General features: G+C 51.8%; 1 protein-coding gene across 1 annotated transcript in view; it reads left to right on the top strand.

Annotated features, from left to right (window-relative positions):
- Positions 1-23,366, top strand: part of COL13A1 (collagen type XIII alpha 1 chain) — a 92,512-nt gene that overhangs the window by 56,949 nt on the left and 12,197 nt on the right. Inside the window, exons 22-33 of the mRNA XM_028826552.2 lie at positions 831-875; positions 1,687-1,755; positions 2,975-2,998; positions 4,859-4,921; positions 5,955-5,999; positions 6,307-6,459; positions 8,490-8,534; positions 12,609-12,635; positions 13,489-13,569; positions 19,996-20,049; positions 21,543-21,596; positions 23,177-23,212. Coding sequence (XP_028682385.2) covers positions 831-875; positions 1,687-1,755; positions 2,975-2,998; positions 4,859-4,921; positions 5,955-5,999; positions 6,307-6,459; positions 8,490-8,534; positions 12,609-12,635; positions 13,489-13,569; positions 19,996-20,049; positions 21,543-21,596; positions 23,177-23,212 — 696 coding nt within the window. The remainder of the gene's footprint in view (positions 1-830; positions 876-1,686; positions 1,756-2,974; positions 2,999-4,858; positions 4,922-5,954; positions 6,000-6,306; positions 6,460-8,489; positions 8,535-12,608; positions 12,636-13,488; positions 13,570-19,995; positions 20,050-21,542; positions 21,597-23,176; positions 23,213-23,366) is intronic.

Genomic DNA, 23,366 nt, shown 5'->3' with positions numbered 1-23,366 from the left:
TGGCTAAAGTGCTGTGGCAGTGGAGGAGAAAGACAGCGGGTTACCCAGAGGCAGCAGTGGCTCCACGTCCCATGAGCAGGGTCATCAGGAGTCACACCAAAGGGTTCTTGTTTCCTTTATTTTTACTTTCTATCTATCTTGGTTTTTTCAATTGTCTTTCATTATCCCAGAAAAATTGAAACTGCGCTTGGTTTTTCACAAGTTACACCGCTTTTTCATCTATTCCCCATGGCTCTGTCCTGTTTGCAACAGGAACAAATCCTTCTACCTGCCCACTCTGGGAGGTGGGTGCTCATACACCCATGTCCTCCTGAGACCCTCCTGGCCCTCCACGTTTCACTCGGCATTCTGGGTCTTTCACGAGTAGAGTGGGCAGCAAAAGAACCGTTTGGGCTCTCGATGGCAACTGACACCCAGATAATTGGCAAAAAGTTGCTGAGCCCTGGATACCTGAGCAGAATAGAATTAAAGAGAAGCAAATGTCCCTGTTCCCATGGAGGCAACTGACTCAGGGGACTGGGGAAAAGGTGCGAGAGAGACCAAGGGGAGTCACTAACAATGAACAGACTCAGCGGCAGAAAGAATGCCACTGAGTCTGAAGTGGGAGCAACTCAGACCCAGAACTCAGAACCGAGTCCCAGAGGGACTCAGAGGGACAGAGGAGTGTGGGTGGGTGTTCCCTGGATGTTTCCTGAAAGGGCGGAACCTGCACTTCTATGAACTAAGAACTAAGAGGAGCCTCCTGGCCCTTATTACATGGCCCATCTAGGGACATCAGGCTCTCTGTACCAACTTCATCCCCACTTCGCTCCAATTTTGTCATGCAACAGGGGGAGCCTGGAGCAGCTGGAGAACAGGGACCAGCTGGCCCCAAGGTACGTGCCTCTCTCGCCTGGAGTCACAGTGTGAAGCAGCTGGTAAATCAAAAAGCATCTGAGACAGGTCTCAATTAATATTTAGAAGTTTATTTTGCCAAGGTTAAGGGCACATGCCCAAGAGACATGTCTGTGCCTTTTGCCAAAGATGATTTTGAGGGCTTCGATATTTAAAGGGGAAAAGCAGGCTGGAGGGGAAAGAGGAAGGGTATGGTAATTCGCACATTGCAAGGAAAAAGGAGCAAGTAGCAGAATAGTTGATTATGTATTAGTCTCACGCTCAGTAAATCGGCACTTTACGTAAGCTAAGGTGAACGTGGAGCAGCTACCTGTAGGGATATTGAACCTTTTATCTGTAGCTCTCTGCTTCGGAACAAAAGGAAAGGCAGCTTCTTGCATGACTCAGCTTTCAGCTTAACTTTTTTTTTCTTTTGGCCGAGTGAACTGGGGTCCCAAGTTTTTAATCTTCCTTTCACAGGCTTGACCTTGGGGTCTTGACAGGGAAGGAGGGGAAGAGCATTCTGGCCCTCAGGTGGGAGGTCTGACTGGCAGGACAGGTGGACCCAACCTTCCCAGTTCGGCCTAGCCCAGACTTCTCACATGGAGTCCTCCATTTGTTCTGCAATCCCTGAGCATCCTCTGAGAGTGTTCGGAATCCCCAGGGCCCCGCTGGCTGTTCTGGGTCCACGTGTGTGCAGCCAGGTGCAGCCAGTGTGGGCGGATAGAGAGCAGGCCACAGTCGCTCTCCAGGCCCTCCTCGTCCAGGCCCTCCTGGTCCAGGCCCTGGGTTGAGATCTCATTTGCCTTCTAGGGCTCCAAGGGAGAACCAGGGAAAGGAGAGATGGTGGATTACAATGGAAACATCAATGAGGCTCTCCAGGTGAGCAGGGTCCAGCCCAGAGGCCAGGATCCTCATGGACCTCAGGGCTCTGCACCATGCCCTGATCAGGGGGCCCTTCCACACAGCTGAGTAGGAGCCCTGCCCTCAGGCCCTCAGGCAGCGCTTCCAGGAGAGCTGCTTCCTCACTTTCTCTCCTTCGACCTCCCGCTGTGTAGCCTCCTGGCAAATGGCCCCATTACTGGCATCCAGGTGGCCGGGTTGTCTGTCTGGGCCCAGCTGGCCATTTATCCTGCCTCTGGGCCCCTGAGTGCCACAGTGGAATTATCCTGGCACCCCACAAGGTATGGCCCATCCAGGGTACTGGGGCCCCATTTCTTTAACGTATGCATAACCCCCTTTCACACAGCAGAAAATCTTCCTGGAACGCATCTCCTTTCATGTCAGTTTAATCCTGTTTCCAGTTCATGAGCTCCCGCTCCCCACCCTTTAAAGCAGGGTTTCTCGGCCTTGGTACTGTTGACATTTGGGGCTGGAGAATCTTTGTGGTGGGGGGAGAGGCGGTCCTGTGTGTTGTAGGATGTGCAGCAGCGTCCCCAGTCTCTACCTGCTAGATGCCAGTAGCACCCCAGCCTCAGCTGTGATAACCAAACTATGTCTCCAGACATGACCAATTATCCCTTGGGGGAAGAAATTGCCCCTGCTTAAGAATCACTTCTTCAAAGGAGTCTGTGTCCATGTGTGACTCCATTTACAAGGTGTAAAATCCTCTTTTAAAGCCAAAAGTCATCTCTCTGATCTGTTTTTTGAGTGGTTCCATATTTTGCTATCCTGTGCCTGTTTAAAGGGAGGTGCGTGGCAACTTGGAAATCTGGGTCCTGGGAGAAGAGGAAAGAACACAGGAGGGTCCTCAGATGGTGACTAGAAAGAATAAGAGGTGGTGCTTCCTTCCCTTTCAGTAAAGTGAAGTAGAGGTTGCAGTCCATTCAGGGTGTGCCTGAGTCCATTGTAGGACAACCTTAGAGTATAATCATGCTTAGGAGATGCTGCATATTCTCTGTCCAGTGATTACAAACCTCATCGAGAGGTGGGGGTGGGGGTGGTGTGAGTCTGGGGACCATGGAGCCCACCTGCGAGGGTCCCCCTCCACCCATGCTCCTTTGAGGGGCCCAGATCCCCTGTTTCCATGACTGTGCAGTGAGAACCTTCCAGTTGGCTCTTGGTTTGCTCTTCAACTGATTGCCTGGTGTTGGTTTTTTAGGAGATCCGGACACTGGCCTTGATGGTAAGTCTTGCTCCTCCTGGCTTTCCTTGGGCACTGGGCTGGGGGCTGGGGACGGCAGCCTGGAAGCAAGGACTTGATTTCTCCCCTCCAGAAAGAAGGCCCTGGGCTGCAGATTAGGGTTAACCCAACAGGGCTGGGGCAGACGATGATCTGAGCTGGAGGTGATGGGTCAGGACTGATAGGTGGGCCTCGAGAGTTGCCCATGCCCTGGGTCATGGCTGTCCTCCATGTAGAGGCTCTTCACCAATACAGCTGTGCTCTCTGGTGACAATACAAATGCTGGATTCTATTTACAGCTATGTCAAGGAAATAGCAGTACTGAGGAGGATGTTTCTAATGTTTCTCTTTTTTCCCAACTTTTAGCTAATTAAATCCATTACCCTGAAAAACTAGTAGCAACCTCCCACATATCCCCCTTTCCTAGAAATCAGTTTCATTATCTGCACTTGGAAAACCAGGGAATTTCAAGCCTGGGTTTTGTACAGGTGCCTACTGGTGACAGGCTGTTGGTAAATATTTGTAGTTAAAATGACTACCACCAAGTTTAACTTCTAAGGAGGAGAAATCATGTGGTTCTCTGACTACTGAAATTTCAATTCACCTAATATTTTTTCATGGCTATGAGACACAGAACACACTTAGGGATGGCACAAACTCAAAATCAAACACCACTTCTGTGACGTCCCAATCCCAGAAATTGCTATCAATGACGTGGTTCTGGAATCAATGAGTTTCATTTGGAGACATTAACATATATTATTTGGCAGGGCACAGTGGCTTATGCCTGTAATCCCAGCACTTTGGGATGCTGAGGTGGGCAGATCACTTGAGGTCAGGAGTTCAAGACCAGCCTGGCCAAGATGGTGAAACCCTGTCTTTACTAAAAATACAAAACTTAGCCAGGCATGGTGGCAGGTGCCTATAATCCCAGCTACTCAGTAGGCTGAGGCACAAGAATCCCATGAACCCGGGAGGTGGAGGTTGCAGTGAGTCGAGATGGCACCACTGCACTCCAGCCTGGGTGACAGAGTGAGACTCTGTCTTAATAATAATAATAATAATAATAATAATAATAATAATGTGAAATAGCTATTGGAAATAAAACTTTTCCAGAAACTTTTTTTTTTCTTTTAAAATCAACCTTGAAGTGTAACTTAACACATAATAAAAGGTACTCATTTTAGGTGTAGAGTTTGATGAATTTTGATAAGTACATATACCCAGGTATCCACCACCCAATCACTCTAGAAAATTTCTTCATGTACCTTGGGAGTCACTCCCAGCCCCAGGCCGCCACTGCTCTGCTGTCACTTCTGTCACTGTAGATTAGATGTGTCTTTTGCCTCTTCTACAGTTTCGTGTAAATGGAATCACACAGCATCTGTGTCTGGTTGCTTTTGCTCAGCAAAATGTGTTTGAGATGCACTCTCGCCATCAGCACTTGGTTCTTTTTCCCTGCTGAGTAGTATTTCATTGTATGGACATACTATGCATTCCCCTGTTGATGGGCATTTGGGTTGTTTCCTGGAGACGTTTTTAAGTCATTATTGGGGAAGGTCAGACTTAGTTTCTTGGAACCCAAAGGGTCGCCAGAGGTGCCCTACAGAGAAGGAGGAGAGGGTATTGGACGTGGCTCTCCAAACCCCACCTCCACTTCAACCCAGTCACACTTGGTGCTTATATGTTTTGCATTTTGGGTTCCCCATGTTATTTTCTTTGCAAACAAATGTGCTTCTATCACTGGAGAAAGGTTTGAAAACAACTTATCTCTACAAGCCAGCCTCCACATACAGCCCTCGAGGAGACAGGCTACCCTCCTCAGTGGGATAGTTCTCCATGTGTCTTTCCTTTCTTTCCTAGGGGCCTCCTGGTCTTCCTGGGCAAATTGGCCCACCTGGAGCTCCAGGGATTCCAGGCCAGAAGGTAAATCTTGTCTTGACAAAGGGGGTGAAGACCTTGCAAGGGCAGCGACCCCAGGGCTTCCCCTCCTCCTGTGACCCTCTCATCTTCCCAGCACCACCGCCATACCCTCCTGCTGCTCCAAAGCACCAAGGGCCCCACCCACCCACCTCCCAGCCGCTGTTGCTCTTCTGTCCTCCCCTTGCCATCTGCTTGGGCTCCTGTAATTCACAGAGCTTTCTGATGCGGTGGGGTCTGGGTCTAGACACACCCCTGCCCTTGCCCCACCCAGACCCACAGCAGGAATGAGGACCCCATCAGGGACCTCCGCATTTGAGCCCCTCCCCAATCCTCCCACCTCAGTCCCTGCCCTTGCTTTCCTTTTACACTCCACCCACCTGTGTTTTTCTCAGAAGGTCTGCCCCTCTGTCTCCCACTCATGATGTCCTCTCCCCTGCAAGTCTCTTTCCCTCTTCCCTTTCTTTCAAAGCCCTTCTCATCTTTCAAGCCCAATTCAAAGACCACCTCCTCTTTGACGCCTCCCCTGATCTGTCAGGCAGAATTCCCTGCCCTTTCCTCTGGGTAGGACCTACATCTTTTTCCCACCTCCCTTAACTCCCTACCTGACCCAAAGAAGGGGCTTGGCTTGTGTGAAGATGAAAGGAGCACCCTGTGGAGCAGCCAGGGCAGGGGTTCTGCACTCAGGGAAAACAGGAAGGCAAGAACCCTTCTGCAAGGGAGCTAAGGGCACCTAGGGCTCTCAGAGGTAGCAGTGGGAGGTTGTGGCTAAAACATGGACATGGAGCCAGAGTGTCCAGACTGGGATCCTGGTCCCCAGTTCACTGACTGTGGGCCTCAGGCACACAACTCTGTGCTTTGGAGTCTTGTCTACTGAAGAGCGGCTGCAAGTGCATACCTCCCAGCAACACAGTGAGAATTAAATGAGCAAACTCTATGGGAAAGTGTGGAGAGGGATGCCGGGTGCACTAAGCAATGTGTAATTGATGGCTGCTATGGTCTCTGCCCTGAGAGTCACCTTTAGTTGTTCTGGCTACAGGGGGAGATTGGTCTGCCAGGCCCTCCAGGACACGATGGGGAGAAGGTATGAACAGACATCCTCCAATCAAACCTCTGAAGACAGTCTTGGCCCTGGGGGCAGGAGGCGGGGCAGGATGGCGCTAGAACTGGCCCTGCTGTGAGCCCAGTGGGCAAGGGGAGATGGGGAGGGGCAGGGAGAGGGACCCACCCTGCAAGCCCCAGGAGGAGCCAGGCAGACCCAGGCTGGGCTCTCTCTGCCTGCCCCAGTCAAGCACCAACGAGCCAAGGCCTTTGGACTTTTCTGTTCTCTCTCCCTCTCTTCTCTTTTCTCCATTAATGTGTCTAAGAAGCGTTGTTTGTATTTTCTAAAGGGACCTCGCGGTAAACCAGGAGACATGGGCCCTCCTGGTCCCCAAGGCCCCCCAGGAAAGGATGGACCTCCAGGAATGAAAGGAGAAAACGGGCACCCAGGGAGCCCAGGAGAAAAGGGAGAGAAAGGAGAGACAGGACAAGCAGGCTCGCCGGTGAGTGGCACGGCTGGCTGCCCTTCCGTGCATACGCCACTCCCAAGCATGATGCGAGCTTCTTTGCACTTTGCATGGTGCCAGCTGCTGCCTGGGCTAGAAACCTGGGGCCAGGACTTAGGGGTGGGGGATTCACTCAGCTTCCCCTCAAGTCACTCACTTTACGAAGGCCAATTTCCCAACTCAGGAGACCTAAGTCCTGCTCTGTCAGCTGTATCCTTGGGAAAGCCACTGAGCCTTGCAGAGCCTCCATCTCCTCATCTCTAAAATGGCAATAACAATGTCTTCCCTGGATACCTCACTGGATTGCTGGGAAGGAGATGAAGTCATGGTTTAGAGTTGCCTCTTTGGAAAGTGTACAGAAGCCCTATACCCAGGAGAGGCTGCATGTACAGAAACGGGGCCTTCGCCCAGTCCACTAGGCTGCCAACTTGACTTGGGAGCCTTCTCTGGGTCTCAGGGGTTTCCATCTGTGAAATGGGTGCCATCCTAGGCACCTACCCTTGAAGCAAGGGAGCCACATCTTGTGCATGCCACAGTTGGTCACACTCAGCAAGACCACCTTGAGCTCCACTAACAGAAATCGTTGTCATTTTGTAGGGTCTAGACAGCCCAACTGGGGAGAGAAGGAGAACCTGGTGGCCACAGCAGACCAGAGTGGCAGGATTGCCTAGTCCAGCTGGGCTTCTGAGGTTTACAGTGAGGCCAGAGGGCTGGGTGTCAAGGTTGTCTGCAGGCAGCCACAGACGAGGGTCCTCCCTGCGGCCACCAGCCTAGCGGGCGCCTGGCACTGTGATGAGGCTGCCCTAACCCCAAGCCTGCCTACCCAGCCTGGGAGCAGGCAGAGGGGGTCCTCTTAACAAGTGGCTACCGCATTTGAGTGTAAACAGGAGTTGCAACTTCCTCGGCTCACAGTATGATGGCCTCTAGAAGCACCAACCTAGTTTGAAGGTTCTAGAAGCTTGGTCTCAGAACTCTCCTCTAGGAAGTGGAAAGAGCCTCAGAGGTCAACCAGTCCCAAGTCTGACCCAGTACAGGACTCCTCACTCAGCTGGCACAGGCGGGCAGCTCACTGCCTCCAGACCTGTCCACTGCGCCATGGGGCAGCCCCAGGATGGAGGGAGCACTCCTGGATATGGTGTGGAAGCTCCCTCGTCAGCCTCCCCCGGGTGACCCCTCAGAGCCTCTGGAGCCATATTTATTATCTATTGCTGCGTAACTGATCACTGCAAAGGTAGTGGCCTAAGACAATACACATGTATTGGCACATAGTTTCTGTGGGTCAGGAGTTCAGGCACATCCTAGTTGGGTCCCCTGCCCGTGGTCTCATGCGGCTGCAATTAATGTGTCAGCCAACTGCATTCTCATCTGGAGCTAGGGATCCCCTTCCAAGCTCACTGGTATTGGCAGAATCCAGTTCCTTGCTGGAACAGAACTCAGCTCCTAGAGGCCACCTACAGTTCCTGCCACCTGCGCCCCCGCCCTCCCCACCCCCTGCACAGTAGACAGTTCACATTATAGCCACTGGCATCTTCAAGGCCAAGGCCAGCAGTAGGGTCTCCCTAGTGTCTAGTGCTAGCAAGACAGAGCTGTGTGCATGTGTGTTTGTGTGTTCATGTAACATATTTGTAACATAATCTTAACATATGTTATATGTCACCATCTGTATGGCATGTATGTTATAATCTGCAACGTAATCATAGAAGTGAGGTTCCATCACCTTTGCCATGTGCCTTACTCCATGGCTAAGAAAAAAGTCACAGGTCACCCTAAGGCCTGTCTGCTGCACAGTCCATAGAGAGTATCAGCCTCTCCTTCCTGTACTAGAGCCTCAGATTCTTCAAGACAGTGATGACAGTCCCTGCCCAGTCTTCTGTCCTGCAGGCTGACACCTCCACATCCTCCACAGTGTTCCTTGCTGACCCCTAGACTAGTCGCGTCCCAGTCTAGTTTGTCACGGATGTGAGGGTACGCCTGTCCCAGCCTTTCCCAAGGGCTGGCATTCATGCAGTGGTGTTCTGTGCCCACAGGGAGAGAAAGGAGAAGCCGGGGAGAAGGGCGATCCAGGAGCAGAGGTACATGAGAGATAATCTGATAGAGACCCATCAAACGACAGTCTCTGCAGAATGCACAGTGTTTCTATGCTTTAGAATGAAGCTTGCAACTGCCTGACGTTTACGTTTACTGAGCACCACCGTGGGTCAGGCACTGAGCCTCTGGACTGCTCCAGTCTTCTCAAACCACATCTCTCAGCAACCTTCACAGAGCACCTCCTGTGCTTCCGTCCTGGTGCTAGAGTCTGGAGATATGAAAGTAAACAGAACTTGCCAGGCACAGTGGCTCATGCCTGTAATCCCAGCAATTTGGGGGGCCGAGACGGGCGAATCATTTGAGTTCAGGAGTTCGAGATCAGCCTGGCCAACATGGTGAAACCCCGTCTCTCCTAAAAATACAAAATTAGCCAGGAGTGGTGGCAGGCGCCTGTAATCCCAGCTATTTGGGAGGCTGAGGCAGGAGAATCACTTGAATCCAGGAGGCAGAGGTTGCAGTGAGCCAGGATTGCACCACTGCACTCCAGCCTGGGCAACAGAGTGAGACTCTGCCTCAAAACAAAACAAAAACAAAACAAAAAAAAAGGAAGAAAATAAACAGAACCGTCCCTTCGCCGTTCACAGTACCCCATAATGGGCACTAGCATGGGAGCAACTTAGGGAATCAGGCAAGCATCCCCAAAGACGTGCTATTTGGGCAGAATCTTGATGGCTTTGTAGGAGTTTGCCACAAAGTTTCAGAGGTAGGCTTTCCAGATAGAGGCATTATTCTTTTGAGAAGTGAGATGGTGAAAGGAGGAGAAGACAGAACAACTGAGTGAGAAGTAGTCAGGATGGAGGCAAGGTTTTCAAAAGACAGCGGAAAATCAGGCATATTTGTAGACTCAGGGGCAAGAACCAGGAAAGCAACAGAGATCAAGGATGTGTGAGAGACAGGATGTTTGGTGGCAGAGTCTGGGCAACCCAAATAGCACCTCAGACCCATGGGAGGGACCACCAAGCCTTCTTACTCCCCATCAGGGTGGGTTCACCTTGCCAAGCCCCATCTGAATGTAGTGAAACAGACCTGATTGTACAATGTGCATGGTACTTGTTTCGAAATGGAGAGCCTCCTAAAGAAATGATCCTAATTCAGGAAAAGCATTATACGCCCACTGTCCCTCCCGGAAGTATTTAAACTAAACATTGGAAACAGCCTAAATTTCTATCAAGAAGGAAAGGATTAAATAACTTATGGTAATAATACTAATAGTAGTAATAGTCACCACGTCTGAGTGCTTTCCTCGTGCCAAGCACTGCACTAAGCCCTGGGTATGTAACAACTCATTTTCACTACGCTCAATGAATAGCACAGCACTAATACCAGGAAGCTGGTGGGGAACATATAAAAAATGGAAAAATCAGTTTCACATTAAGTGAAAAAGAGTAGAAAACCAAATTTTATATATATATGAAATCATAAGCATATACATATATGTATATACAATTATATGCTTATTATATATAAATATCAAAAGTATACACATATATTCAAGCACATCTGATATATCAAGAAAGTGTTTAAATTTTTGAAACCTTTTTATTGTTTTTAAAATTACCACACAGGCAAAATTTACTTCAGGAATATGTCCAGTTCTGTGAATGTTAATGCATGTAGATATTTGTATAATCAATACCATGATTAGGATACATAAACCACTTATTTATAATAAGAATTAAAATGGTAAACTTTTATTAAAAATGAGAAACTTTTTTTAAGAAGGCAGAGTTTCCAAAGATTGTGTTCCCTGCAAGGAGACTGTGATGGAGCGACAAAGTCCACAGGTCCAGGAAACAATAGTGACCTCCTTTCTGCCCAGTGTAGGGGTGCCCTCTGTCGTGGCCTGGCACAGGAGTCACTCCCCTGGCCATGCTCCAGGGAATTCTGCCCACGGGAAGACAAGGCACCTGAGGAGAGCCCCGAAGCCGAGGCGGGGTGAGAAGCTCAGAAGGACCCAGCAATGGCTGCCTGTGGACAAAAGGATGTCTGTGTTCATCAGAGACAGAAGCTGCAATGGGCACCACCCTCCATAGAGGAGATAGCCCTGAGCTCCTCCATCTTCACTGTCCAGTCAGAATCTCCTCTACCACAATCTGCATCTGCTCTCAAGGGAAACAGAGACCAGCAGTCCCCATCCTGACTGTAACAAACCTTGGGGACTTGAGGAGCAATCTTCAGGAACAGCTCAGTCTCCCCACATTCCAGATAACCAATCTCTGCTCCTCTAAGCCAAGGGTCTCAAACTCAAATATCTACAAGGGCCAGGCATGCAAAAAAATGACTGCAAGAGCTCTGGGTCAAAGACAATAGGGAGTGGTGGGGACTGGAGTAAACTGAAGATGTCATGCCCCACCTAGAGGGGAAAACTCTTATTCCACTCCAGGCAATTGTTGCCATGCATGAACAAGAACCTAGTGCTGCTAGATCTTCTGGTGTTTTGCTGTCTTTTTTACTTCCAAGAAAAATCAAGAATAGATCTTTAGATTACCTGGAAATTTTTTTTCAACATTGAGCAGGCCACTGGGTTGCTATGAGTTTTTGACCTATTCTGAGCCTTTTTCGGGGGATATTGTGCTGGGCAGTCACTAGCTGACCTCCAGTGGGCAACCATGTCCTCCTCCGGCCTTGCAGTCTCCAGCTGGGCCCTAGTCCCTGTCAGGAGGGAGGGCCACTTCAAGTGTAACAGGGCTCCCCTTTGGCTTTTAGGTTCCTGGGCCGCCGGGGCCAGAGGGGCCTCCCGGACCTCCAGAAAGTTTAGAGGGCTTGTCAGTGGCCAGTCCACTAATGTCCCTTCTCCATGGCAGTCACTGGGCTCAACCTGATCCTTAGTCATTATCACCTCCTCCTCCCAGGGAGGGATTTCCTAGTCTACAAACCCCGCTCCCCACTCCTTTTCCCTCCCATGTTAAACAGCACCATCCTGGGGGCACCACATTGCTTGGTTTCCTGGAAATAGCTGACTGGTAGGGCAGCCCCAGGATCCCTTGTCTATAAGCTCCGCCCAACATTTACCTCACCCTTTGCCATCAAACGTCTGCTTCTCTCAATCCTCATTTGAAAGTGACCCATCGGTCTGGCACAGTGGCTTATGCCCGTGATACCAGTCTGGCACTCTGGGAGGCTGAGGCAGGTGGATCACTTGAGTCCAGAAATTTGAGACCAGCCTGGGCAATATAGTGAAATGCTGTCTCTACTAAAAATACAAAAAATTAGCTGGGTGTGGTGTCACGCATCTGTAATCCCAGCTACTCAGGAGGCTAAGGTGGGAGAATCACCTGGGCCCCAGAGGTCGAGGCTGCAGTGAGCCAAGTTCACACCAGTGCACTCCAACCTGGGCAACCAGAGTGAGACCCTGTCTCAAAAAAAAAGAAAGAAAGAGAGGAAGGAGGGAAGGAGAGAGGGAGGGATGGAGGAAAGGAAGGAAGGAAGGAGGGAAGGAAGGAAGGAAGGAAGGAAGGAAGGAAGGAAGGAAGGAAGGAAGGAAGGAAGGAAGGAAGGAAGGAAAGAAACCCAGCCCCACTGGATTGACTTTCCTTGGCTACAGAAATATAACCACTGGACCCCTGTGCATTGCCCCTAGAGGGTCCCCAAGCACCCTGAAGCAACAGATGCTGGTCCATGCCTCTGTGTGGTTCGTGGTCCCCAAGGCACTGGTGTCCTCTGTTGTGGATGGTAGAAGTAGCAGTAGGAATAATGATAGTAGCCAATGTTTATTGAAACTTACTGGATGCCAGACACTGTTCCAAGCACTTTGCATGTATTAATTTAATGTTTGCTGTGTTACCTCTGCATCTTTCTTTCATGAGACTCTGGGTCAACCATGAGGACCACAGAGAGATTTTCTGTGAGTCCTGGCTGGAAAAGACTGGCTCAGACTATTCCCTAGGAAGCCCCAAGCATGACCTCCACTTAGCATTTCCTTCTACCTCTTATGGGCAGGGACCCCAAACCACACTCTGCACCCAAAACCCTTGCTCTTCTGTGTTCCATTTGTGGACAAGGCAGTTGTGTTAACTAGAGATGCAGTTCTAATGCACCTTGTTTTATTCCAAATGCAGGGGCTCCAAGGTGTTCCTGGACCAAAGGTAAGGAGAAGTCACATGACAGGCGCTATGTCAGTGCTAGTAGAAAAGAGGGAAAATGCACCCGAGACCAGCTGACCCTTTTTCCTAGAAGGCATTATGTGACACTCCAGCCAAGGGGGTCCAGTCAGGGCAGGGGGAAGTCCTAGGTTCCCTTTAGCATCCATCATTGACACCTGGCATGCTTTGGCTTCAGAAGCTTCCCATCCACCACCCCACAAAGTGACAGGTTAGATTCTTAGCCAATGGTTAAAATCCTTTTCCTATCAAACCTGCCCCAGCCCCTTCACTCATGCTGAGTAGAGGTGGGAGACAGATAGCAACATAGGGTGGGACCCCTCCCCGGGTCAAGCTTGGGGGGACTCTGCACTGGGCTCTCCTGGCCTCCCCTCAAGCATTTCAAATGGATGAGGGGGCTGGAGGCTGTTGGTGTGACAATGGCCCTTTCCTCGTGCCCCAGTATTCAAGAGACTTTGGGGCAGTTTGTTCTCCCGACTAGGCTGTGGGCCTCAGGGATCTGGAGGTAGCATCTCAGGCAACTAAGCAAATCTCTGTAAGGTTCCCGCTTTCCTACCATGCAGTTGGGCACCTGTGCCAAGGCCTGACCTGTGGGTTTATCCCCCCACCACCTAGTCCTTTTCTCTATGGGGCTCTCAAAGCTCCCACAGGATACATGGGCTACACACTGAGGCGGGAGTAGGCTAAGAATTCAGGGATTCTTGGTATCCTCAGCCCGCCACCCCTGACTCCTCCCTCCTCTACAAATGCCACCCCAGTCTCCAGGACCCCAGAATGCAAGAATGAATTGTATAGGACATGCCCTTGTGTGATCTCATCCCCTCTCCCTTTCCTCCAGGGGGAAGCAGGACTAGATGGAGCAAAAGGAGAGAAAGGCATCCAGGGAGAAAAAGGAGACCGTGGTCCCCTGGGACTACCCGTAAGTACCTTGGACCCAGCAAGACTGGTGGGTTCGACGGGCCAGCAGGGGTGTGGGCTGGAACCAGGAGACAGCCACTGGAAAGCTAAGTTTCTAGAGTCTGAGCATGCAGAGCTCCACATGCTTTGGTTTTCCCACCTGGGCAAGACCGCAGGCTCTGATTCTCTTCCTCCTGTGGGCCCAGGCCCCACCTTGGTGCTGGGGAAAGGCGATGCTGAAGAGGACAGGCTCCCCCACCCCAAGGGACACTGAGCTGGTAGGGCAGCTTCAGGCCCTGCTTGAGACTGGTTCAGAAGCAATCAAAGCCTGCTGCCTTTATGGGAACCAAGCTTGGAGGGTTTGGAAGTAGTAGGACAAGGAGATAGTCTCCATTACAGTCATTTTCCCAGAGGGACCCCAAGAGAACTCCTGCTCTCCCCTCTTAAGCACTGGTCATGGCAGAAAGGCACAGACAAAGTCAGACTTTGTGGTCCCAGCAGGCCCAGGCCATTCATCTCCTGGGTTCCTGGAGATCTCTGATATCAGCCTGCCCAGAGCCAGAGGCCCCAGGTCAGAGGTGGGGAGCTGCTCGGAAGGTGTCCACATGTCATGATATGGGGCTGGGCTGGTTAGGGCTGATGGCCTCTTCACTGCCTCACCTGTGTGCAGGTGAGCGCATCCCACCACCCTCCCTGGAGCCGGGGCTCCATGCCCCCTAACCCTCCCCTGAGGCTGGCATTCTTCTGGCATTCTTCCAAGAGCTGGAAGGGATGTTAGCAATCCATCTCATCATTTCACTGATGGTCCCAGAGAACAAAGTGGGTCACTGGGGGTCACATACAAAGTTGGTGGCCAAGCCAGAGGCTGCTCTGAGGCCATGGCCTTGCAAAGCAACTCCTTCCAACCACTCAGGCTTCCTCTGTCCTGGGCTCAAGGCCAGTTCCCACCCCAGGTAGCCATAACGAGCAGAGAAACAATGGAAAGCCCAGTTACCCCCACCTGGCAGAGCTTGAAGGCCTGGTTAATACAATCACAGCAACCAAACAGCAAATGCAGGAGGTATAATTATACCCTCATGAATGCATTCGACGTAGGAATATTTAAGAAGCCAATTTGCTTGACAGACTACAGAAAACTGATGACTTTAGCAGGCATTTTCCCATGTCTTACGCTGTGTCTGGAATGATTAAGTGCTCTTTACTATTAAAGAGCCTCCTGCCCCACTCAACCACACCTCTCCTTATCCACATTCACGGCCCCGACGCCCTTGATGAACACTGGAGAATTCAGTCAGGGGTTGAAATGCAAAAGGCACGGAGACCAAGCAAGTAATATTAATATAAACAAGGAAAGTGCCAGATGAAAGACAAAGTACCTACTCTATCATTAATTTTCTCACTTTTGATAGAGGCATGGGTACAAAGAAGTATTTTTTTTTTTTTTTAGTTTAAGTAAACAACAGAACAAGCATATTCATACAAGACAACTAACACAAACCTGAGGGAGACACTAGGGAATGGAGGGGATTGTGGTACACTAGAGACCGTTTATCCCTTTTTAAGGGGAACCGTCCCTTCTCAGCTCAGCTGACTGTTGCCTTGGAGGAAGGCGGAGCTGGTATTTCTGGATCTTCCTATTTTTCAAAGGAAGCTAAACATCTGGTGTTTTATGTGAAATCTTTCCATTTCTAACATTAGACCAAAATTATTTGCAACACTGCAGACCATACAAAATATGTCAGTGGCCCACATATGCCCTGAAAGCCTCCAATTTGTGCCTTCTGCTCCAGACCTACAAGACAACTGAGTTTTAATGCTGCATTTTTTTAAAGTACATGGATATGTAGCTACCATTCTGTTTCCAGGTTTCACCTGAATGTTTTATTCCACGTAGTAGCAGCCTGCTTCTCCAGGCATATCCTGGAGTGTTCCCCCATTTGCCCTGCAGAAGCAGTTCTCAATGCTGGCTGCACACTGGAATCCCCTGAGAGCTTTTCAAACTTACCATCACCCCGGGCTTCGCTCTTGGAGATTTTGAATTGGATCGGGCTGGGATGGGGTGGGACCCAGGCATGTTTTACTTAACATTGCCCCCAAGAGATTCTAATGTGCTGCCAGGGCTGAGAACCACAGCTCTCTAGCCCAGTGAGTCAAGGTCGGTCCCAGAATCGTGTGGTCCTAAATGTGAGAAGAGTCCCTGCAGAGTCCTACCCAACACCTTTTCCATGAAGAAGCAGCTCGTTGCCTCCCTCTTCTAGGGACTTCCTTTTCATTTGAAATTCTGAGGCTGAGACTCAGTTGGAAGCAGTTTTCAAGCACTCAGTCCTTACTGGGCCAGAGTATTGCCGCTGCTTTCTCCCTGACTTGTCACATTGAAATCATTAGAAAAGGGTCCCTGGGTTTTCCTGGGTGGGTTTCAGAGGCAGCTTCATAACCCAGGGTTGGAACAGGAGTGCCCCCCGCCCCCTGGCACCACCACCAACCATGTGTTTCACCGGACAAGAGCGAGTGAGGGTGCTGATAGCAGGTTGGTCTCCTAGCTTCCCACCTGCTGCCCATTTGCTCCGGGAAATGCATGGCCTTAGACCTCTGTCCCAGTCCGCTGCCTCCAAAGCCTTTGCCTACACAAGAGCCCTTGTCTGGGAGCATATGAATGGATCGAGTTTGGGTTGAGCGTCTCAGATTGTAAAGTGCCAGCGAAATGTCAAGTGTCATTTGTAATATCATCTAAGAGCCAACTCATTTCCCCAGGCTGAAGGATAAGCAGACCAACTCCTACCCAGATTTCACAACTGGGTGCTGTCACCCAGGGTTGAGACCCTCAGGGGCACCACAGCATGGCCTGATCCAAACAGGAACGCAAAGAGGATGGGAGAGCCGTCCTCACCTGGGGCCCCTCCCCAGTGAAACCTGTCCTGGGAAGGGTGCACAGCTCTGATTCCAAGACATCTCTCCAAGCATTCCTTTCTGCATCCCTTTCCCCATAACACTGAAGGGAGAGGGGTTCCTGAGAGGGAAAAAAGGGAGAAAGGAGAGGTGGGAGTGGGAGGAGCAGGTGGCCATCCGCACCGACCTCCACCCAGCCTGCTCAGCAGCCGGCCACTGCATTCAGTGTCTCCATGTTTTCGTTGGTTTCCATGTGAATACCATCCCCTGTCCTCCCAAGCTTATTTCTCCAGTTGTGTTTGATTACCAGCATTTATGTCTGTCCAGAGTCACTGCTTTACTCACCTCTTCCCTCCCCATTGTTCCCTTTTTCTCCCTCCCAATCCTCTCTTCCCCTTCTTTTGGTCAAACTGTGCCCTTCGTCCAGGGAGCTTCAGGTTTGGACGGCAGGCCTGGGCCACCGGTGAGTGTCACTTCTCCATCACCCCTCACCCCACCCCACTCCACACCTGGCCTGTGATCCCTTTTGTCTGTCCCACTGTGACCTCATTTTCCCAGTGAATCATACCTTGTCCCACCTCCGACACCAGAAAGGTGCCATCGATGCTCTGAAGGGCCTTTTCCGACCTCTTGACCAAATATGGCTGGCCTTCATCTGAATGCCCCAGTCCACAGAATACACCCAGGGACCTCAAACCTGCCAGGTGTGGGGTGGGAGGCCACTCCAGCAGCACCGCTCCTGATTCCAAAGGAATGCTGAGTCCAGCCTGGGTGCCCAGCCCTGGAGGTTTGAGCCATGGCCTCTCCTCACCAAACACACCAGTGTCTGTGTGTGCCCGTCATGCTGTGTTGTCTTCATGCTGTGAGCTCTGTCCATCTCCTGTCTTCCCACGAGGGCCTCCTAGTTTTGTGCAGCCACCAGTCTGGTATTTGTGGGGTAGGACAGCTTTGAAGGCTGAGGACAGAAGTAGCCTGTAGGTGCACAGAAGCCAGGCCCAGCTCTGTGTCTTATGCACATTCTGACCACTCTTGCACTGCCTATGACACCACAGCCGCCCTGCAACCCAACAAGGTGGTTCATTACAGAGCAAGTGAGGCACACTTGGGTCCTCTCTTCCTCCATTCTTTCTTATTCCAGAAAACAGGTATCATTTACTCTTGACCAGAAAGCACCTGGCCCTTCTGCTTATGACTAACAACTGAAGGATCGGAGGAAACATCCCTCCTGTCCACCTTCGGGTCCCTCCCCTGAGCGCCCTCTGAGGTCAACCTTCGCAGGGTGTTGAGCTCACTCGCCCTCAAGTCTCGAGTCCCTGCTCGGGCACCATCACGAGAGCTCTGTGTACCCAGCCACTTGCTTCCAGCCAGGGAGATCTTGCTCTGTCCTACAGAGGGCTTTCAAGGCCATGTCTGCCCATGGCCTGCATGCAGTTGTAGTTAGCTGGCTAGAGCCACCCTCAGGGGAGGCGAGACCTTGCCAGGGTTCGTGTGTGGAGCATAGGGGATGCGCTGAAGCACAGGCTCACGGGTCTTCCCAGGGGGCCGGGGGCACTTGCAACTAGCACCAAGAGAAGCCCAGAGCTTTTAGAGGTAGGGGGGTCAAGAGTGACCCCCGTGAGAGCCCCGTCTTACTGAAGCCTATTCTGTGCCCTCATACATAGGAGGTGCATAGCTTGCCTAAGATGACAGACTTCTTCAGAGCCCCCCACCTCCCTGCACTGATGGAGTTCACACCCTAAACCCTTACATGCGGAGAGCATGCCCCAGCTTCCAGGCGTTATTGTGGCTTTGCTCCTTCGCCACAGTCCCTCCGTCTCCATTCTTCCCCCACCTAGCACGCCTGTCTCAGGTGTGGGGCAGGGCTTGGGGATGATCTGTGGTTGCAATCAGAGAAACCAACACTTTCCTCTCAATGGCTTCTCCCATTTACGTTAGACTGAGGGAAGAAGTACAAATTCACACACTCCATCCCTTTGGAACTGAGGCTTTATTTTCCTCATAAAATCAGTATCCTAACTTTAAGGGAAAATGTGAGGGAAAAATAAGCCTTCCCTGCCAATATTAACATTTACTGGGCACTTCCTACACGTCAGGCTCAGCACCAAATGCTTGCTATGCATTCATGCATGGAAACCTGGCACAGTCGAGGAGGCAGACACATGTGGTACAGACGGGGAAACTGACATTCGGCAAGGCTAAGGAGCTTCTCCAATACCCAGGAATTTGTAGGCCTCCGAGGCAAGGCCAGCCAGGTGACTCCGTGGTGCTGCGCTGAACAGCTGGCTTGAGCTGACTCCTTGTTGTTTTTGAGACAGAGTCTCGCTTTGTTCCCCAGGCTGGAGCGCAGTGGCGCAATCTCAGCTCACTGCAACCTCCACCTCCAGGGTTCAAGCAATTCTCCTACCTCAGCCTCCCAAGTAGCTGGGATTACAGGCACCCACCACCATGCCTGGCTAATTTTTGTATTTTTAGTAGAGTCGGGGTTTCGCTATGTTGGCCAGACTGGTCTTGAACTCCTGACCTCAGGTGATCCGCCCATCTCAGCCTCCCAAAGTGCTGGGATTACAGGCATGAGCCACCGCGCCCGGCCTCCTTTTACTTTCTGCTGTGCCATTATGGATGCCTACAGCCTTCCTTCCTCCCTTGTGGTTGGAAAGAGGGCCCTGAGGTCGTCTTACTCCACTCTTTGTCTCCTGTGAAGTAAGTCATGCCCCACCATTCGCAGATGCATTCAGAGCACCGGAAACTGCCCACAGCCCAACCCATTCCTCCTGTCCTCATCTGAGGCCAATAGGAGATGCTGAACTAAAGACTTGGTCTGGCCAGGCTGTGAATTGGGTACCTGAGAAGATGTTGGATGAGGCCAGAGCAAGCCCTGATGCTCCATGTCTAAGCCATGTGCTCCAATGACTCCAGCGCCCCCAGCCCCGGGCTGGCAGAGCTCATGACACACCCCCCTGCCAGGCCAGTGTCGGTGCAGACATTGAGGCATCCTAATTCACCCCCAATCCAGCCAGTTCCGCAGGCCTGCGAGTGGGGCGAGAAGGCCCCGGCCAGAGGCTGAGGCCAGGGCTGTGGGTCTGCGGTGGGTGGGCGGGGTGGGCGTTGGCTGAACCACCCTCTATCGTCTGCCCCTGTGTGTGCGTCTGCATCCATCTCTGTGGCATGAAGACCCTCCCGCTGCATGTGGAGCTGCAACAGCAAAGAGGGTGCCAGTCCCCGGCCCCTGCCCCGGGATGGGTCCACTCCCTCCCAAGTGCTTCTGGGAGCAAAACTAAGCAACCATTCTCCCACCGTTTTCAGCCTTGGCAAGCTTGGTTGTGAAGCAAAAGGGTTTCAGTCCACGAATCTGGCTCTGAGGCATGGGGAGGTGCTCTCTCCCCAACAGCCCCTGAACCCAAAGAGGATCACGGCCCAGTCGAATGACTGCCCTGAACGAGCCTGGCCTCGCCAACCCTGAAAACTGGGCCTTGGACCTTGCTCATCTCCAGGCATTGGGTGGGGCACCCAGGGCTCCCCAGCATGTGGGGACCCTCACCTCTGCTTTCTTTCCCCTCCCCAGGGTACTCCAGGACCAATTGGAGTTCCAGGCCCAGCAGGACCAAAGGGCGAGAGGGTGAGTGTTAGTGAACCACAGGGGCCCAGGCGGCCAGGAGGGAGGGGCAGTGAGCCAGGGGCCCAGGCGGCCAGTAGGGAGGGGCAGGTCTGGGACCCAACACCAGGGGTCTCAGCCCTCATGCCTTCCTTCTTACATCTCTTCTTCTGTCATCCTCACAGCAGCCTGGGACAGGGGGGCTGGTTGTGTAGTTATGAGTCAATTAGACTTGGAGGGATAAAGGAGGTGGAGAGGCCGGGCATGTTGGCTCACACCGGTGATCCCAACACTCTGGGAGGCCAGGGTGGGAGGATCACTTGAGCTCAGGAGTCTGAAAGCAGCCTGGACAACATAGTGAGACCCTGACTCTATAAAAAATTTTTTTTAATTAGCCAGGCATGATGGTGCGCACCTCTAGTCCTAGCTACTTAGGAGGCTGAGGCAGGAGGATCAGTTGAGCGCAGGAAGTGGAGGTTGCAGTGAACCATTATTGTATTACTGCACTCCGGCCTAGGAGACAGAGCAAGGTCCTATCTCTATTTAAAAAAAAAAAAGAAAAAGAAAAAAGAGGAAAAGAAAAAAAAGGAATTGGAGAACTTCCTCCACTTTGGCTTCTAGCCACCTTGTGTCCATTTCAGGTTCAGTCTGGCAAGGCCCTGGGTGCCATTGTCACTGGACATGCCTCAACTTTGTAATGATTTAGAGAAACAGCATGGAACAGAGGGCCAGGTGGTGTTTAGATCATTCCTGGAGGACAGCAAGAAGTCAGGAGGCCAGAGCCATAGGCCAGGCTCCCATGGTCGCTGTCAAGGGACATTGGCCATGTCATAGGACTTGCAGTTCCAGGCCTGTCCTGCTGAAATGGGCATGCCCAAGGATGAGGGTGGAAGGCGTCGGCTGAGTGGAGGCAGGGGAGTTGTGTGTCTTTCTATATCAGCTCTTCCCAGCCAGCCCCTGGGTTCTACACACTCAGGGCTCAGAGGTCCCTGCGTGGACATCCGTCGAGTTCTCTGCCTGCATGGGCAGTTCCCTGCACTCCCCATCTGCCCATCTTGCTGGCTGTGTCTCAGATGGTGAGGGCAGGAGCTTCTGCAGAGGGCGCAAGCTTCTCTGTGACCACTAGCTTGGGGAAATCAGGAGGCTGCTCTGACCCTTGAGGCTCCGGAGAAGAAGCAAAGCTCTCTTTCTCTTCCCTTTCTCTTCCCCTGCCTTCCTGCTCGGCTTTCTTCTCCCCTGCTTCTGCCTCAGGCCAGCCAGGCCCAGGACCCCACTGGTCATTCTGGGGGGCCTTAGGGGATAGGCTGTGCTGGAGGGAGAGTGAGGGGGGCTTCTGAGCCCCCTCCCCAAGGCAGTGTTCGCATCAGCATCGCCCCACCTTTCCCACAGCCCTTGCTTCCTGGAGGGCTCTTGAGGGGACTGGAGAGGTTTCTTGTGTTTCATACCAAAGTAGAAAATGGCAAGAAAGATTGTTACCATGTCTGGGAGGATTCATGCATTTCTTTCTCCCATTTCAGGGCAGCAAAGGAGACCCTGGGATGACAGGACCAACGGGAGCAGCTGGGCTTCCTGTGAGTCTCTTGGGATCAGAGGTTCCTCTCCTCCCACCCCTGCCCCCATTAGAAACACCCAGCGGCGGTTGGGCGCAGTGGCTCATGCCTGTAATCCCAGCTCTTTGGGGGCTGAGGCAGGCGGATCACAAGGTCAGGAGATAGAGATTATCCTGGCCAACATGGTGAAACCCCGTCTCTACTAAAAATACAAAAATTAGCCAGGTGTGGTGGTGCACGCCTGTAATCCCAGCTACTCGGAAGGCTGAGGCAGGAGAATCGCTTGAACCCAGGAGCTGGAGGTTGCAGTAAGCCAAGATCGCACCATTGCACTCCAGCCTGGGTGAACGACCAAGACTCCACCTCAAAAAAGCAAACACACAGACCAAAAAAAACAAACACCCAGGGCCTGGAGCAGCACAAATCCAGGGCCGAGGGAGAACTCTCATTTCCATGACAGAGGAAGCTGCCAAGAGGCAACTGGTGAAGGGCTAGCATGCCCTGCTGGGCACTGTGCTGTGAGAGGACCAGGGCTCTGCCACGTGGACCCTGTAATGGGATGTGAGCCTCTCCCACTGTGTTAAGTGCAGCCTGGCCTCAGTAATGAGTGTGTCACGGCCCCTGCCCTCAGGAGGGGCAGAATCAAATCCAGACCCCTGTGATAGGAGAGGCTTCATGAGCGGAGCAGCTTCCCAGGGGAGCTGGGCCTTGCAGGGGACACCTGGCTTTCCATCGCAGCATGCTTTCCTACCACTATGTTACAGAAGTTGGGTGTCTGCCTGCAAGAGCCCATACCTTAGTTTCCCATCCACTGGAGGCTGTGTGTGTTGGCCAGGTACACACTTCTGGGCCAGGCTTGCCTCATGCTAAATTCCCCTAGCTATAGAATGAAGAGCATTTTGCACCTTGAAAAGAGGGTCTAGCAAGAGCCTGGCAGGAATGCCTTGGGAACTCCCCTCTGCCAAGAGCGTTCCTGGCCCCCTGCAAGTGCATCCTCAGAACTGACCCCTCACCCGAGGTAGTGACCTCGGGAGAACCCAGTCACAGTCCAGGACCTGGGCTGGAGAGGCGAGAAAACCAGAACTGTGTTCTCTCTTTTTTTTTGAGATGGAGTCTCACTCTGTCACCAGGCTGGAGTGCAGTGGCATGATCTCGGTTCACTGCAAACTCTGCCTCCCAGGTTCAAGCGATTCTCCTGCCTCAGCCTCCAGAGTAGCTCAGACTACAGGTGCCCACCACCATGCCCAGCTAATTTTTTTTGTATTTTTCGTAGAGACAGGCTTTCACCTTGTTGGTCAGAATGGTTTCAATCTCTTGACCTCGTGATCCTCCTGCCTCAGCCTCCCAAAGTGCTGGGATTATAGGCGTGAGCCACCGCGCCCGGCCTGAAGTGTGTTCTTGGCTTTGCCCAGAACTCATCATTTGCCTCTAGGTCAAGTTTTCTGAGAGATTTGCTTCTGTCCCCTTTCTGTATAATGGGAATAATTAAACCTGTCTCCAGTGAGTGAGGCATCGGGAGTTTGATGAACCTGGAAGAAAGCACTGTACAGCCGGCCTGTGTGTCCTCATTAACATGCCTTTGTTCCTCCGATCTCTTGCAGGGTTTACATGGACCACCCGGGGACAAGGGAAACCGGGTGAGTCTGAGCCCCCGCACTCGCACTCTGGTTACTAATGTCTTCATGCTGGGGTGGAATGATCAATCGGTGATTCCTGACCAACATAGCAAACAGTTTTTCCTGATAAGTCATGCTAAATTGAAAGGCTTTACAAGCAGGGCCTTAACCCGTG

This window comes from Macaca mulatta, chromosome 9 (genome assembly GCF_049350105.2).
Source record: "Macaca mulatta isolate MMU2019108-1 chromosome 9, T2T-MMU8v2.0, whole genome shotgun sequence".
NCBI lineage: Eukaryota > Metazoa > Chordata > Mammalia > Primates > Cercopithecidae > Macaca > Macaca mulatta.
This window is presented reverse-complemented; position numbering and strand designations above follow the sequence as displayed.